The sequence below is a fragment of the Cynocephalus volans genome, chromosome 10 (assembly GCF_027409185.1).
Source record: "Cynocephalus volans isolate mCynVol1 chromosome 10, mCynVol1.pri, whole genome shotgun sequence".
NCBI classification, from domain to species: domain Eukaryota; kingdom Metazoa; phylum Chordata; class Mammalia; order Dermoptera; family Cynocephalidae; genus Cynocephalus; species Cynocephalus volans.
This window is the reverse complement of record NC_084469.1, coordinates 36,707,468-36,723,045: the sequence shown is the minus strand read 5'-3', so window position 1 is coordinate 36,723,045 and position 15,578 is coordinate 36,707,468. Positions and strand designations below refer to the sequence as shown.

At 47.0% G+C, this 15,578-nt stretch overlaps 1 protein-coding gene across 1 annotated transcript in view; it reads right to left on the bottom strand.

Annotated features, from left to right (window-relative positions):
• Positions 1–15,578, bottom strand: part of USP43 (ubiquitin specific peptidase 43) — a 65,452-nt gene that overhangs the window by 13,003 nt on the left and 36,871 nt on the right. The window contains 5 exon segments of the mRNA XM_063112725.1: positions 1,310–1,474; positions 2,708–2,866; positions 11,272–11,620; positions 11,727–11,853; positions 12,694–12,771. Of these exon segments, the coding sequence (XP_062968795.1) occupies positions 1,310–1,474; positions 2,708–2,866; positions 11,272–11,620; positions 11,727–11,853; positions 12,694–12,771 (878 nt within the window).

Here is a 15,578-nt window from a genome sequence, read left to right as displayed (position 1 = left end):
CGCTTCCTTCTGAAAGACCTCTATTTTGCATCTGTGACCCATACTCACCTGGTTTTCTCCCCATCTCACCGGCCGCTCCACCCTCGCTCAACCCCTACATGTTGGAGAGCTCCCGGGTTTGGTCTTAAGTCTTCACTCTTTCCTGTCTTTACAATTTCCCCAGGAGAGCTCAGCCAGCCTGTGGCATTCACTTCCATCCGCGTGCTAGTGACTCTCACATACCTAACTCCACTCGCAGTTATCATGTTGACACGATGCCTTACAGGAAGCTCAAAATTACCATGTCAAAAATTTCTTGACTTCCCTCCAAAATTGACTGTTCCTACCCAAACCTTTTCCATCTCATGAACAGCAGAACTATTCACCTGGTTATTCAGACCCTGAACAAAGAGTCATCCTTGATGATTCCCTTTCTTCACGTCCTGCATCCACCGTCAGCAAATCCTGTTAGCCCTGTCTTCAAAATCTACCCAGATTTGCTCACCTCTCCCCTAACACGCTGGCCTACGCCACACTCTCTCACCTGGACACAGCCCCAACAGCATCCCACCTGGCGCTCTTACTTCCACTCTTGCCCCTTACAATGGAGTCTCCACACAGCCTCCAGAGTAGACTTTCTAAAAATATAGTTCAGATCGATGCCCTGCCTGCTCGCACCTCTCCCGTGGCTAGCCACTGCACTCAGAGCACAGTGCAAACTTCACGCCATGCTGCCCCATCCTCCACCTCCTCTCACTCTCTACGCCTGGCTCACTCTGCCCCGGCCACGGCACTGGTTTCTTTCACCGTCATGCACAGCCCATGCTCACTCCCAGCCTTCACCCTGGACAGCTCCTCTGCCTGGACACACTCCCCAGACTTCTGCACAAGTCACTCTCCCACTCACTCAGGTCTCCACTCATGTCACCTCCCCAGAAAGCTCTTCCCCACCTGCCCTAGCTAACGGGGCCCTCAGCACGCTCTCTCCCCCACCCCTGGCCACGGTACCTTCTTCCCTGATGACTGGCTCTTTGCCCTTATCCCTGCTCTAAATCACATTGCTGCATTAGTCTACTCGTTCACGTTTTGTCTTCCCCATAACCCAGGGGGCTCCACGGGAGCAGAGAAAGAAGGTACCTGTGGCTGGAGGATCGTGGACGAGAAGGACAGGGAGGCGAGGGCAGGTCATGGAAGACTCTGTTTGAGAGATGAATAAACCTCTCTAATGACTGGCTCTTTACACTCATGGCTATGCAACACTTTCATAAAGAGGAGGAGCAATGGTCGCTGTAGAAAATGAAAATAAAATCAGTGAATTTAACCAACATACCCTTTTCCTGATTGCAGAGGCTGTTTGTGAAGATGGGAGGGTCGGGTACCCGGGGCAGGGAGGGGCAGGGGGCAGAGCTCCAGGACAACAGGCTGCCCCCCGTGCTGCCATGATTGTTCCCGAGCCGCATGAGCCAGTGGTCAGACAAGGAGGAGCTGGTGGAGCCTGCGGAAGAAGCACAGGGAAGAGGCTGGACCCTGCTGCAGGTCTTTGGAGTCCCGGGGGGCTTGTCAGGGCCAGAGTCCCATCCCCACCCCCATCCCTCAGGCCTGGAGGTACAGAAGCAGAGCAGCGCTGCAGAAACAGAAGTGAATAAGTGGAGCAGAAATCTGCAGTTGGGAACCCCTGTGACCAAGCTTGAACATTTAGGGAGAGGCATTTGGGCACAGAAAGGAAAGTGCTGATGAGCACTGAAATGCTTTCCATGAAATTACCTGTCACCAACTCTGGCTTCCTAAATGTGTTTTTCTGTTTGTTTGCTTGCTTGTTTGTTTGTTTTTCCAGAGCCAATGGGCTATTTATTACTCAGAGCAATAGCACTTTCTCTTCAGCACCCATGGCCCCAGCTCCACAGTGAACACACAGTAAGCTGTATTTTAGGACCATGCCTCAAGTTTAGGGAAACCAAATCTTTCATAATGAGCATTAAGGATGCATATCCTTTGCTATGGAAGGAGACATTAACTTTGTTATACTGGACTGTAAGAAAACCTGCCTTTCTCTAATATGTTAGGTTTTGTTCTTTTGGTGTCTGCCTTCTATAAATGGAAGCCAGATTTGCATTAGGTTTGATTTACACCTGCTGAGGACTCTGGGTTTTATTTGGTCATTTTCCAAAACCTGTTAGGAGAAAATCTGATTAATTTACAAAAAAAAAACAACTCTCTCGTCCCAAAGATAAGGATGGCTGGTTTGCAGAGTGAAAAAAATCATATCAAAGGGTCAACTTGGGTATTTTTTTTCTCTAGACTTCCGAGGAAGTTTGAGGCTGTCTAATAAACAAATGGCTAAGGTGCAGCTAAGCAGCTGCACTTCCTGTAAAGGCCCTGCATCCCTTAAAGTGCCCCCTCCCTTTCTAACAGAACTAATACAGGTTTATACAGCACAAGATTAATTAGATCTGGCTTGATATGATTGAGACAGCCAACTGTCACCTGCCCCAGATGCAAAAAAAAAAAAATCATTCTTTTCCCCTTTCTTCAATTGCAATACATCCATCCCACATGCTGACAAACGCACTGTTAGCCTGTGGTGCTCAGCTTTCCATAGCAGAAGCCAGGGCTTCCTCTTGCAGATCCTTGACTACCTAATCGGGTCCTTCATGCTTGATTAAGCATCTTCCCAATTCTTAGAGTCACTTCCCAAGCCCCCTGTCCTGGGATGAGCAGCGGCACCTACCCCTCATGGAGCTGCTGGCTGACCAGGGAGGGATGCTGTTCCGTTTCTGATAAAACAGGATGTAAGCCCCTCTGGAATTGACCTCTTCTTCTCGAAGGGGTTCCACAGCGCTGTCATCGTAACTGTACCACCGGCCATCCAGAGAGTTCCGGCAGTAGGCTGCAAAGGTCCAAACCCAAGTCTCCATTATTGAAGTCCCATAAGGCAGGAAGACAATTCCCACTGGCATAGCTGAAAAATGGACGTGCTTATAACATAACGAGAAAAAAACAGTCCATTTCTGGACAGAAATAAATTTTGAGGAATCAGAAAAGATCAATAAGTTATACTCCCAGATTCTTATTCTTATAAAGAGTGCTGTTTTAAGTTGAATCTTTGTGTTAGATCTTTGCTCACGCAAAATCTCCAGTAAAAAGGAGCCCCAAGTTATGCAGCCAGACAATAATGTCCACGGTCACCCCATGTCTTCTGAGAAACTTCAAAATACACATCGTTGCTTGAGTATGCAATAAAAGTAAAAATGAGAATCACAGTTGGAATTATGGTATTCTTCTAAGAACTGAAGTCAAACAGTCAAAGAAAATTCATAAATATGATTCTCACCACCTCCCAAATAACTACAACAAAATATCCTTTTCCTTGCCCTCCACACCTCAGTGAACAGCATCAAAGCCCACGAACCTGGAGGTTAGCAAACTTCCGTAATGGACCACATAGCAAATATTTTAGGCTTTGCAGGTCACATACGGTCACATCTGTTCTCTGCCACACATGAGGGTACTTCAAAAAGTTTGTGGAAAAAGAGAATTAAAAGATCATATGAATCTTTCCAGGAACTTTTTGAAGTACCCTCATATTATTCTTTTTCTTCTTCTCTTTTACCACCTTTAAAATTGTAAAAAACATTTTTAACTCATGGGCTACACAAAAGCAGGCCCTGGACTGGATACGGCCCATGGATCATGTTTGCTGACCCCAAACTAATGCAAGCCAGCCACCTAGGAATTTGTCACTGCTCCTCTTTTTCCTTCCATCCCATACCCAGCCCAAAAGCCATTCTCCCTGATTCTACTTCCAAAATGTGTCTGGAATACCTTGACTGTCAACACCCACGTCCCAGCCAGTACTGTCTTTCACCTGTGCCCACATTGTCCTAACTGGAAATTCCAACTTCCTTCTTGTTCCCTTCCACCCATTCTCCATAGGGCAGAGACTATTTCTATTTGTAGGTCAGATTATGTCTTTACTTGTCTGCTTAAAACCTTTAATGTCTTCTCATCACCCTTTGGAAAAAAACGCAAACTCCTATCCATGACCTAGAGTGCCTGGCAGGGTCTGGCCCTGCCTACTTCTCCAGTTCTCTCTGGCATCACTTACCCCTGAATCACTACGCTTCAGCCACGACAGGATTTCATCATTTCTTACACACTTTCTGCCTCGGGGCCTTTGCACATGCTAGCAGCTCTACCCATAACGCAGTTCCTCCATTATTTACATAGCTAGTCCTACCTCATCCTTCAGCTCTTAGCCTACATGGGGCATCCTCGGAGAGGCCTTATCTCTATCACAGATGCAATCAATCAGTCGATCAATAGCCTTTTCATAAAGTCAGGTAGTGAAAGTGCTAAAATGACAAGCACCTTCTTATGGTCTGTCTCCAAAATTAGACTTAAGTCCCATAAGGGTGGATTTCATATTCATCTTGTTCATCACGGAAGCCCCAGCACCTAGCACAGGGTCTGGCATAGAACTGGTACTAAACAAACATTTGTACAATGAATGGATGAGTGATGATCCTGAATTTCTACATAGTTCCATGTTTTCCAAATTGCAGGTCATAAGCCCATTAGCACACTGGTAATCAGAGCACTTTTTAAAAAATATTTTAAAACACTTTTTAAAAAAATGAAATAATGTATGTTATTCTAGAATAGAATAGATCAAGGTATATCACATGTAGTAAATATAATTATTTTCTCATGAAATTTTGTTTAGCCTGTATATATATATATGAACACATGCACACACACGCATACAGATGGATGTGCATACCTGGTCACTATAGTACCCCAGTACTAGTAAAAAACACAGGAAAAACACTTTTTAGTCTTAGAGTGAAAAAGGCTCTCTAATCATGACTTGAAATCCAGAGCCCTAAAAGATATGACTGACAATTTGGCTACGTAGAAAAGCAAAAATTAAAACCTTCTGCATGGCAAAAAACTACCACAGGAATAGTCAACTGACAGAGGTCACATAGAGATTGCTACAACAACCTATTCAAAAAACAGTCAAAGGATATGGGCAGGCGGATCACAGAAAAGGAACCACAACGGCTCTTACACATAAGCAAAGATGCTCACACTTACACTGTTAAGAAGCTGAATATTAAACTTACACTGAGACACCATCTTCCACCTATTAGATTGGCAGAAATCCAAAAGTTTAACAGCGCACCGTACTAGAGGCTACAGGGGAACAGGCGTTCAGTTACTGCCCTTTGTACAGGGCGATTTATTAGTACTTGTCAAAACACAGACGCAGCTGTCCCAAGACTGAGAATTTATCCTACCGATAAACTTGTACCTGTTGGAAAAGACATACGTAAAGGATAATATTTGTAACAGCAAAAGAATGAACCAGCCCCTGTCCCTCTATAGGACACTTATTTAATAAATCGTTACATCTAATCAGTGCACTTATAAAAGATAGAGAAGCTTTCTGTAAGTGGGGATAGAGAAAGATTTCCAAACAGATTTAAAGGGAAAAAAATCCAGGTGCCACACAGAAAAAAAAATGCTACTTTTACTTAAATCAGGGGATGGGGAGGAAATCGATGAAATGAATATATATGCACATTATCTATAAAAATATACTCACAATTGTATACAATTGCTTGTATTTACATCAAGAAACTATGGAAGAATATACAAGAAACTATTAAAAATGTCCTTGAATGGAGGGGGGCAGACAAGGGACAAGACGGGACCGAGACTTTTCATGTCTAAATTTTTTAGGCTGTGTGAGTTTTGAAATACAGAAAAGCGTTACCTATCCAACATATTCAAAATGCACACAAGGCATTTCTGATTTCTCAAAATCTGAAACGTAGTGAAATGACTATATTTCCAGAAAGGAAAAGATCTAAAAAGAAATAAACCCACAATATCAAAACACAAAGGGAGAAAAAGCAACAGCTCGGATTCTGAGAGCCCAGCAAGCAGATGGAGCAGGGGTAGCCCACTGGCCGAGTGGAGGGGGTTCAACCCAGAGTGTGTGCACCCCAATGCACCCTCAGAGACTCAGTAGGGAAGGTATCAGGTACCACAAAAACCCGGGCCAAGTGAGGGCCAAAAACAAAACCAGGATGGTCTGGAAAAGAAACCTAGGACAAGAGGAGCACTTGCAAGTTTAAATTATGAGAGCTGAAATAAAAAATTAAGAAACACGGTTAGAAGATGAAGTTGAGGAAATCTCCTAGAGTAAATTTCAAAAAACAAGGAAATGGAAAATAAGAGAGAAAAGATAAGAAAATTAGAGACTATTGGAGGGTGTTTTGATTTCCTCATGCTGCTGAAACAAATTGCCCTACAATCAGCTGCTCAGAACAACACAAAGTTATTTTGTAGAGGCCTGGAAGTCAACAACCTGAAAGAGGTCTTACTGGTCTAAAATCAAGGTGTTCCTCCTGAAGGCTCCCAGGGAAGACCTGTTTTCTTGCATTTTGCAGCTTCTCAAGTCTACACCCACATTCCCTGGCCCTGGACCCTTCCCTCTTAAAATCCAGCAGTGACTGGTTGAGGTTGAGTCCTCCCCACCTGGCATCACCTACTGACCCTTCTACTTTCCTCTTCCACACTTAAAGGACCCTGTGATTATATCTGGCCCACCCAGACAACAGAGGCTCATCTCTTTATCTTCAAGTCAGCTGATTAACCATCTTTACTCTCCCTCGCCATGTAACTAACATATTCATAGGCTCCGAGGATTAGGACTTATTTGGGAGATCATTACTCTGCCCACCACAGAGGGAGAAAGTTCACACACACACAAAGTAATACAATGTGCAAAATTATTCATTGCAGTGTTTTAATGGAAGTTTGAAAACAACCAAATGTCCAGGAGTAGATTAGTGAAATAAACTGTGGTACCTGTGTACAATGAAATATTAAGCAATTGTTTAAAACAAAGAATGCCATAGTTCTCTAACACGGAAAGATCTCTAAGTGAAAAAAGCCAGTTTCAGAATTCTGTACATAGTATTTGACAGAGTTTGGATATGTTGTCCCCCACCTCAAAGCTCATGTGGAAATCTGATCCCAAACGTGCAAGTGTTAGTTGCTGTTTGGGTCATGGCAGGTGGATCCCGCATGAACAGATTTATACCCTAGGCTGGGGAGGGCACTTAGAGACTTCTTGCTCTATTAGTTCCCAGGAGATCTGGTTGTTTAAAGGACCCTGGCACCTCCCCCTCTCTCTCTTGCTTCCTCTTGCCATGTGATCTTACACCTGCTGGCTGCCTGCCGTTTTCTACCATGAGCAGCCGGAGTCCTGAGCCAGATGCAGCTGTCCCAAATCGTAAGCCAGATAAACCTCTTTTCTCTATAAATTAGCCAGTCTCAGGTATTTTGTTATAGTAACACAAAAACAGACTAATACAGTAGTCAACCTTTATGCTTAAAAAGGACCGGGGGGGAGAAAGTCTAGGAATATCTATGCTGTACGTGTATCTGCTTGTGTTTGCATACAGAAACTCTGCAAGGACACACATGAAACTAACAAAAGTGGTTGGAGTTGGATAGGAGACAAGGGTAGGAGCAAGACTATTCACTGTGTACTTTTTTTTTTATATCATTTGATTTTTTAATCATAGGAATATATATCTATTCAAAAAATTAAATTTAAAAAACAAGCACAAGAAAATTCCCCAGACCTAAAGATCCCACATCTGTAGACACACCAGGTCCCTTGAGTGCCCAGCACAAGGAATAGAAAATGGCTCACATGAAGGCACATTCGTGAAAATCCAGAGTGATAAACTCAAAGTTTCCAGAAGGAAAAATAGGTCCCAGACAAAGGAACAGAAATCAAACTGGCCTGACCCATCTCAACAAAGCCCCATTCCACACCCCTCTTCCCCATGGAGTAACACTGTCTAAAGCAAAAATGATTTTCAATCTAGAATTCTCCATCCAGCCAGGCTGTCAATCAAGCCTGGGATTAAAGGCATTTTCTGACACACAAGAACTCAAAATGCCAAGCTCCCATCACCCTTTCTTAGGAAGCTACCGGAGGGGTGTGCTGCCCCTAAATGAGGGAGCTGATGCTCATCTACAACACCCTACACATCTGTAGACCTGTTCATATTAGGAGTCACTCATCTCTGTGGGGCAGAAGCTATGCCCCGGGGGCAGAGGAGCAGGGGTTTGAACCTCTGGCTCTGCTGGAGACTGCACTGCTCCCACCCTTTCCCTGGGGCTTTTCTCCCTTTGCTTTCTTCCGGCAGGTGGGGGCAGTGCTGTGAGCATACACAGACCCCGGGAGGGCTCTGTAACTCTCACAGGAACTGGGCCCCCTGTGCTGCCGAACACCTCCCCCAAAATTGTGAAGTTTACTCTTTAACGCTCATGCCTAGGAGGGATCTGGATTTTGCTTTTGACAGGCAGAGTTCACAGCGCACACACGTAGCAGCCCTCATATACTATACTACTGTAGTGGGTTGAATTATGTCCCCCCAAAATTCCCTGAAGCTTGAATTGTGTCCCCCAAGTTTTATGTATTAGAAACTTAGCCCCCACTGTGACTGTTAAGAGGGTGGGAAATCCTGTTATGGTCATTGAAAGGTGGAGGCTTGAAGAGGTGATTGGATTGTAGGACTGTGCAGTAGTGAATGGATTAAAAATGGTGGTGAGGGGCGTGGCTCTGAGGACTTTAAGAGAGTCTGTCTGTCTCTCTCTCTCTGCTCTCTCTGCTTCCACCATCTTGCAATGTGAGACCCCTGGGTCACTGTCACCACTACCAGATGGACTTCGGACTTCCCACCCTCAGAACCTGTAAGCAATAAATTTCATTTTCTTTATAAATTACTCAGTTCCAAGTATTTTGTTATAAACAACACAGATGGACTAATACAACTACTTTCCTATACTGCTGATGTCAGAGGTAGGGTCCAGGGGGCCCGACAGTCAGCCTCAACCCACCCAATCCTCCTACCAGGCTCTTGACTCTCCCACAGGACAGAATTCAAGGGCAGAGTCACAGTAGACAGTGAGAACAAGTTTGATATAACAGATAAGAAATACAGGTTCCACAGAGAGAGTGCAGCATAGCTCCAGAGACGGAGCACGGCACACACCAAGTTTAACACAAAAGTAAGTTCAGTACAGACATGAAGTCTAACATGAAAGCCAGAAAAACATACTTAAAGTTCAGTAGAGGGTGCGGGCTGGCTCAGGAGAATGAGCAGCTGCTTGCTGAGAGCGAGCTAGATACAAAGTAAAACATACACACCACAGCCAAGGAAGTGCACGCTACCACCAGCAAAGTGAGCAGCAACAACCCTGCCTTCAACTGGGATTTGGCTTCTATAGTTTTTCTATCCAGTAAATATTCAGTTAAGGGGGTGGTTCCCAGCTGTAGGTACCAGAATGTTCTGTGCTCTCTATTGAGCATGCCCAGCCACTGGATTGCATAAGCCAGCCCCAGCCCCTTGTCTCATTTTTCCCATGTTGGTGCTAAAAATAGGTCTAACTGGCAATAGTTACTTTCCTCCGGGGGAGAGCTCAGAGGAGGGGCTGAGACCTCAGGGAGTGTCTGGAAACCCAGAGGCATGTCCTGAAACCCCAGCCCAAGGAAACTGAGCACATCCTGTATCACTACTTCTATACAACCTATACTACTTTCCTATATAACCCTTCCCTATACTACTTTTAACTCCCCCTGTGATTTTAGATCTTTGTTCTTAATTTATGTTGGGGCCACCCCATGCATTGGCAGTGTAGAACTAGGGCTGGGTCTGGAGCTCACAGACCCCTCGAGCCCGTTGTCCAGACTGGTTGTCCACAAACCCTTCCCACACAGGTCTACGAGCTAGGTAACCGGAAAAAGGGTCCTTGGAGCCATAGGTAAAGAAACAGTAGTCTTTATTCAGCACACACACATCTAATAGTTAGGCAGTCCAAAGAGAAACTCAATTGCTACCTGCAAGGTCCAAAGAAAAACTGAGCAGCTACCAGCAAAGTAAACATGCTCTATTTTTAGACATGATCTCTCTGCTGGCCAGCTTCTGCTTCACAAACTCAAGAACATGCAAGAATAGCAACAAACTAAAAAGATACATTGGTGTGCACCTGCACCAACTCCCCCCTCACACAACTTGTTTACAAAGAATGTGCTGTACCACCCCCAACCAGATCTGAGGCAAGGGGGCCTGACTATTCTATTTTCCTCACAGCAGATAAGGAGCCAGCAGCACATTCAGCACATGGAGTGACAAGACCCAAGATCCAGTTGTCCTTATTGTCATCATGAATGTGTGCACAGGGACTAATACAGCTCTAATGCTCTTCATAAAAAATTCTGAGGTTAATACAGCAAGAGAGATGTCTCCCAAGATATATATCAGTCTCGAGGGAGTTCTGCTGAGCCACGTTTAGCCCAGAGAAGTGAGACTGTGGAAGTGACTGGACAGGACATTCCAAGAGGCCACCAAGGTGGGAGCCCCTCTCATCCAGAACAGGACAACTACAGAAGAACAGGATGGCCCCACACAGTAGCACAAGAGCAGCTTTAGTGACCACCGTGACCTTAGGTGTGACCAGCCCAGACTGGCCCAGTGTGACCCCATCTCCAACACCTCTCTGTCTACCCTGTGGCCCCTGGCCTGCTTCTGCTTTCTCATTTCTCTCTCCATGGGTGTCTGTGACTTCCTCCAGTGGCAGAGACCACGTCTTAAATGTCTTAGAGTCATAAGGATCTTACAATCAATCAGCCTCTGTGACTATCTACTCAGTAGGGACACTCCACCGCTGCTGCTACCAGTAGTTCTCCTACAGACTTCCCATTGTCACTGAGATGCCTCGGTGGGTGAGGAGGAACACTGTAATCGAGAAAAATGACCAGTCCTGCTACTCTCTAAAGGCGCCTAAGAGGATGACCGTGAACAGTTGAGAGAGTTCCCCAGCTACTGCTCTCAAGTTCCCCCAGAAGAATAAAAATTAAAAGTGCCCATAGAATAAAAAGATACCAAACATGATATGTGAGACTCCTTGTGTTGAATCACAGATAAGGATAAATGTTACTCTCTCAGTTCCAATAATACCCTCCTATATTTGATATGGTTGAAAATTCAGGCAGTAACCAAGTTTCTATTCCAACCACCAACCTGACTCGACATCAGCTCTGCAGCTAAGACTGGGCCCCTCCCCTCTTGCACGTGCCTTTGTGAGTGCTGGGTGGGCAGCTAGGGCACTCCCAGTGCCCAACGGAGCTCAGCCTCTGAGGACCGCCAATTCCAGGGACATCTTGAGGCTCAGGCCAGGACCGAGAGGCAAGATAAGGCTCACCTGTGTAATGCCCACCTTGCAGACTGCCGTGGTGGTTGCAGACGGCGTACAAGTCGTACAGGAAGTCTGGCGGGTAGCTGGTGGGCAGGCAGGCCGGCTGCCTCCAGGCAGGCCAGGGGCCTGGCGCTGGCTGGGGGCTGGGGCTTCTCTGGGCCACGTGGGGGGCCATGTCAAGTCCGGAGAGTGGAAACTTCACCAGTGTAGAGAGCTTGTTCCTTCTCTCGCCCACTTGGCAGAACCTTTTGAGGTGGATGATGAGGATGTCAGGCAGGGTCCACAAACTCAGCTTCACCATGCCCTGCTGGAGGACTTTGCAATGGGGGCATTTCCACGCATCATCCTGGGCCAGCTGGAAAGGAAGCCATCAGGACCGTGAGGCCCCCATGGCACACGGCCAACCAACCGAAAGGCAGCCAGCCCCCTTCCCAGCCAGGAAGCGGACCCCAGGGTGGGACCTGCTCCTCTTTGGTGTAGAACTGAAAACACTCATCCAAGGTACAGCTGTGCTGCTGCTGAGCCTGCTGCTGCTGCCACACGCTGTCGGCATCCTGGACCCGCTCCTCCTGGAGGCTCCCGAACAGGCTGCACAGAAAGGACGGTGACACATTCAGGGCTTCTCACCTCCAAGAGCAGCTGCAGCTACATCTCTACTCACACAAAGCCCGTGGAAGGCGAGGGCCACGTGAAGCCACAGCGTCCTTCCTAAGGTCTCCGAGGAATCTACATGTGCTCTGACTCAGTGCTCACTCTCCTGAAGACTGCAGTGTCTGTCTCCCCCAGCTCCTCAAGGGACCAAGTCCTTGGCTTATTCATCTTTGCCTTCCATCCTAGCACAGGGCCTAGCTCCCAGTAGGACATCAGTAAATACTTGCTGGACTGAGGGACGTCCCTCTTCAAAGTAAGGCTGATGCACTCATCATTATAGAGGCAGCCAAGGTTAGTGATTAAGAGCATGATTAAGAGACAGACAGTCTGGGTGCAAAGCCCAGCTCTGCCAGGTACAAGCTGTGTGACCTTACCCACTGGCTTAGCCTCTCTGTGCCTCATTTTCAACCTCTGAGAAATGGGGATTATAGTAGTGCCTACCCCATAGCACCCATAGGGTGTGATGAAGACTAAATAAATTGTGTATATGTACTGTGCTCAGAGCAGTGACTAGCATGGGGTGATTAGGTAGGCACTATATAACCACTGACTAAGACTGTCACCACCCGCTGCCACCACCATCATCATCATTACTATAAAGTGGTTTAGACACAGACAATTCTCACTAAGGTTTCTCAGAGGAATGGGTTACACTGCACCAAGGATGTGTGCATACAGCCTCACAGTCACACTGGGGGAAACTGAGTCCAGGGAAGATTTGTGGGTGCACGCAAGCCCCCTCTCAGTTCTGCGGGAAGCAAATTTCATTAAACTCACCGCTCCTTGGCAGAACTATCCCACTCCACAGCCAGCTTGACATGTGGGGGGCCTCCCGGCCTCCTGAGGCGCAGAGCCCTGAAGAAAGAACAAGAGAGCCCATCAGAAAACATGGAGGCGCCTTCCACAGCCCTGCAGGGCCCAACAGTCTGCCTTCAGCCCTGGCACTGATGTTCCCACAGAAGTACCCCAAACTGGCTGAAAGCCAAGGTCAGCCATGTGGGGGGTTGCTAGATCTGCTGAGCATTTAGTCCTAACCCTGCCTCATTAATGCTCTCCATTACTCCCCTGGGAGCTTGTGAGCACTAAGCATTGCTGGTTACTACAAGGACACAGATCAGCTGTCCCACTGCAGCGCCAACTACCTTTTCAAGGTACACAGGGCAGGTCCACTTGAACATCCTACACAGATAACAACACTGATGAAGCCCAAAGACAGCTGCTAACTTCCCCCACCACGATATGGAAGAGGCACCCTCGCGTCCTACTCTACAACCTAAAAGTCTCCTCCTTCCAAACCCTCCTATGTATAGAAATTCTTGGAGTGAGTCAACCTATAGCTCAGCCTATAGTTGGAAACTGCTTGGGCTCAGCCCATTTCAGAAAAGGCTGGTGAGCCTTAATGCAGAGAGATGCGACCAAAACCAAGTGGGGGATGTGAGGTTCTATCCTGAGTCAATAAGGACAGATACAAGCGGTGGTAAAGTCTGCACCCAAGAGTGTTTATGCCCACAACAAGGCACACCACCAGCACCAAGGAGCATGCCAAAAACATCACCTCCATGTGGGTGGCCCACTCCAGCCACCACAGGAACCACGGCTGCCGTGAAAGCAGTTAGACGTCACAACCACCATGCAGGTGGTCCACCAGCCACTGGAGTGCATTGACACTAGGAGAGTCACCAGCAGAGAGCAAAGAAAAGAAGAGGATGTCTCTCTCCACAAAGCCCATTCCAGAGTGACAGAAGCAGCTGCTCTATGATAATATTGGGGGACCTGATCACATCTCTCAGCATTGGACAGATCATCTAGGCAACACATCAACAGAGTAACCATTACTCTTTCAGAAGGAGAGAAGAAATCTAGGGTAACCAGTGGTGGGAGGAGGGAGAGAGGGAGAGATTGGACAAGGGACATAAAGAATAAGTACAATTTGTAGCAATATGTATACTAGTAATAGTGATTTGATCAACATATGCCAACATTGAATCCCCAAAATATGTATAATCAATTATGATTCAATAAAAATAAATAAATAAATAAATAAAAGAGTGTTTTGAATTTGTTGCAAAGAAAGAGGGGGGAGGGGTCAGACGAGTCCCAAACTGTCACCAAGATGATTCAATAAAAGGTTTTAAGCTCACGGAAGGCACAGTGTCCTGAGGATGTGCACGGATGGGTCTGGGTGGTTTGTGGCACCTCCTGCACGAACAAGAGCAAGGAGGGAGCAAGGAACGAGGGGCGTCTGGTGGAAGTTCTCCCAGCTCTGCAAGCCCCGCAGGTTCGGTGCAAACAGTGGTCACCTGCCTCACCTTCCTGTCCACCGGGGAGGACTATGCTGTGAGCGTGCTGCTGTCCTCTCCTTTCCCTCCCTCATTCCTCCCAAAGGAGGAAAAGTGCTGATCTGGTTTGCAGGATAGGAGGCGTCACTGCCCCTCCCGGTTACTCCTTTCTGTGTCCCAAGTGCTCACAGGATGGCTGTCACCCTCACCGTGCCTCGAGCTTCCCGGAAGCAGCACTTCGGGTGGAAGAGTGGAGGTTTGGGACAAACATTCAATCCACAGGAGACACACTGGGAATCCCTAGATCTAAGCCTCTCTCTTTAGGACCCCTAAATCCTCCATTTCCACAATGAGAGGCTGTGCCCTTTAATTCTGGGGGAAACATATTCAGAAGTTCAAGTTGGACTTACATCTAAGCCGCCTCCTTCCATCAGTCTTACCAATAAACCTACAACTTTGATCTCTTTCTACTCAATCCACAGTCTACTTTTCAACTGAAATCTACACACAGAAGTGGGAAGGTATCTTCACACTCCACCTCTCTTGTACAAAACTCCCCAGGCCACAGAAGGGCAGCCCTCTTGTCATGGAAACAGTCATTCACTAGACAGCATGGTATATCATCTCCCCTGATCACAGCCCCGATTCACACAGGAAAGAGCGCATTCGTTATTCAATATTTATGAGGGATGCTAGTCCAAGCAATGTACATATGCAACAATCTCTACCCTTAAGGAGCTCAGAGTCAACTGGGAGAAGCACACAAAGAGATCACTGTCGTGCACCAGGGTGTGTATGGGGACTCAGAGGGAGCACACCCGGGCTGCTCTGGAGGACAGACGGGCAGGAGTTAGCCAGGTGACTGGTGAGGGGAAAGGCTGTACAGGTAGAGGGCTCAGCAGGAGCAGAGTGGGCGTGTGCCAGAACGGTGGAGGCACGGCGAGTGGCAGGCCGTACACTGAGAGGGAGGGCTTTGTATGCCATCCTGGGAAGTGTGGACCAGCCTGTGGACACCAGGAGGCCCCTAAAGGGTTTGTAACAGACAGGTACGAAAGCAGGTAAGTCAAATAGGAGGCTGCCAGAGCGATCCAGGTGAGAGGTGATAGGGGCCCCAACTCAGGTAACAGTGGTAAATGCGCCAGGAGGGAACAGACCTGAGGAAGCACCAGGATTTGGAACAGACAATACCTAATAATGGATTGAATGTAAGGAAATGGTGAGAAGAAAGAATGAGGGATGATTTCCCAGTCCTGGGCTTGGGTTCCTGAGTAGATGGTGGTGTCACCTCCAGACAGAGAAGACCAGAAGAGGAAAGGCTTAAGCAAGAAGAGTACACACTGGCAAATGTTAAGTTTCCAGCGTCTAGGAGACATCAACGCAGGA